Raw genomic sequence first — 2,157 nt, forward strand, 5'->3', positions numbered from 1 at the left:
ATTATTGTGTTTACTTGTTTATTTTAAATGATGGCTTTTGTGTTATCATATATCAAAGATAATCAGCGAGCACAAATTTTGCTCCATTGATACATCTCACAAAATCAATAACCATCCATCGTTGAGTCTTGTGTTTATGACATCTTCTGTTCACCATATTATAAACACGTATGAAAATCAACTTATTTTTCCGGGACTCATTTTTTATATAATTAGCGCGAACATAAAGTCCTTTATGAGTGTATGTATTTGTTAGTGGCTATGTCATCTAATACATAAAAATTACCATGTGCAGTATTTCCTCCATTTAATATATAAGTTATGTTTGGATTATTATTATATATCGTAAATAAATCCTTGATCGTGGTAACTTTGTAGAAAAGTGCGTCGTCTAACTTTATGCTCAACTTTTTTTCGTCGGAAGGTTGCTTATCGTAGTAACTATGTACACATGGCATTTTATTTTTCTGGCAAGGTTTGATCTTGTATAACTCCTACGAAACATATTTCATTATATTTACAACCAGATGAAAACAAAATAAAAATGTTATTATAATAACGGATAAATCCTTATTTCTCTGATAACAAATTCAAATTGTACCTGTGAGAATAAAATAAAACGGAAATCCTAATTTCAAAATAAAGATCAATTTTTTGAAATAGAAAAGAAATTTTTAAACCTCAATATCTTGAGTATCCTTCACCGTTGATGGATGTGCGTCGGTGGCAAGTCCTTTGAATGCATCCAAAATTGCACGATATCCAGTGCATCGACAAATGTTGCCACCAAATGAACTTTCGATCTGCTGCATAGACAAACCTTTCCCGAGACTGCAAAATATATACATCAATTTATTAACGCAAAGTTCTTACTTTACAAACGTTCAATTATACTTAATTGTTATTTTTACTTGAACTACATAGCAGTATTGTACGAGTATATTCGTGATTTTAAGTTAGAATTTGTTTGTTTATTATGTTACCATTACAATTATAGAGTTTTTTTTCTGATATAAATATATGTATGTTAATTTTTTAGGGGTATTTTTTTGTATGCTACTTTGTTTCAACGCGCAACATTTCTGAAAGGATTTTATCATAAAGTTAGAAAAGTAATATGCCCGAAATATAATATTTCTTTAATATAAAAATTAATTAGCAATTTTAATAATTCGTACCTGTACATATTCATCACCATGCCAGGAGAGCAATATCCACATTGCGAGCCATTTTTTTTAGCAAGTGTAGCTTGAATTGCATGATAACCGTTTCGCTTGTTACCTAGACCTTCAGTCGTTACAATATTCCAGCTGCATTTTATACGATATATTAGTTAATATTAATATATATTTGACATACTCAAAAATTAAAAAATTGAATATAAAAAATGAAATAGGTATACATGAATATAAAAACAGAGATTTTAATATTTTGTTGAATAATTTCTCTTGTGTGGGACACGAGAGTTTCGTGGATGCTCGTAATGTTACTACATAAATCTTTAACATTTTAATTAAAAATTAAGTTCGAATGTTTAGTTTCTCTTTAATACATATATACATGCGCACATACATACCTGTCACAGGTTAATACCAATACAAGACAGGAATTTACGGCTATCGTTTTGTCCTTGAATGTTACACTTACGACACAAGCACCGCAATCACCTGCATGACACATCGCTTTTGTGCCTCGAAATTTCGCATATTCGCGGATGAAGACAAGGAGGGTCGTATCGGCGGGTATACTATCATCGGATACTGAAAGCGATTTTATAATTTTAAAATCCAGTGATAAAGTTCTAACGTACGTATTATCTTTTATTTCTAAAGCTCTTAATCACAGTTCCATAATCAAGTTTTAGAATTTCTATATAATGCTGTTGATATGATTAATTCTTATATAAACGTGATAGATTAGTTTATATAGTAAATAAATGATATAGTTTCTGATTAGATTTTTTAAATATATTTGGGATTTTTTTATATCATAATTTCTCATTTCAGCAAATATCAAATTATATGTACATGTAATTTCTAATTTCCTACTCAACAATATATCTATAATATAACACACGTGTTATATAATAGTTATATCGTTGTGTGCTAAATTATAAATAATGTGTACGTTACATGTAATTTAGTGATTGCTGGGATG

General features: G+C 29.3%; 1 protein-coding gene across 1 annotated transcript; it reads right to left on the reverse strand.

The window, feature by feature from the left end:
* Positions 1–286: 286 nt before the first annotated feature.
* On the reverse strand, positions 287–1,760 carry LOC108757395 (probable aldehyde oxidase 4; the record flags this gene model as incomplete). The annotated part of the gene is made up of 4 exons (XM_018513731.1): positions 287–494; positions 681–831; positions 1,179–1,310; positions 1,577–1,760. Coding segments are annotated over 4 exons (675 nt in total), but the record flags the coding sequence as incomplete, so codon positions are not given.
* Positions 1,761–2,157: the final 397 nt, after the last annotated feature.

Source organism: Trachymyrmex cornetzi, unplaced genomic scaffold (genome assembly GCF_001594075.2).
Source record: "Trachymyrmex cornetzi isolate Tcor2-1 unplaced genomic scaffold, Tcor1.1 scaffold4713, whole genome shotgun sequence".
Classification (NCBI taxonomy): domain Eukaryota; kingdom Metazoa; phylum Arthropoda; class Insecta; order Hymenoptera; family Formicidae; genus Trachymyrmex; species Trachymyrmex cornetzi.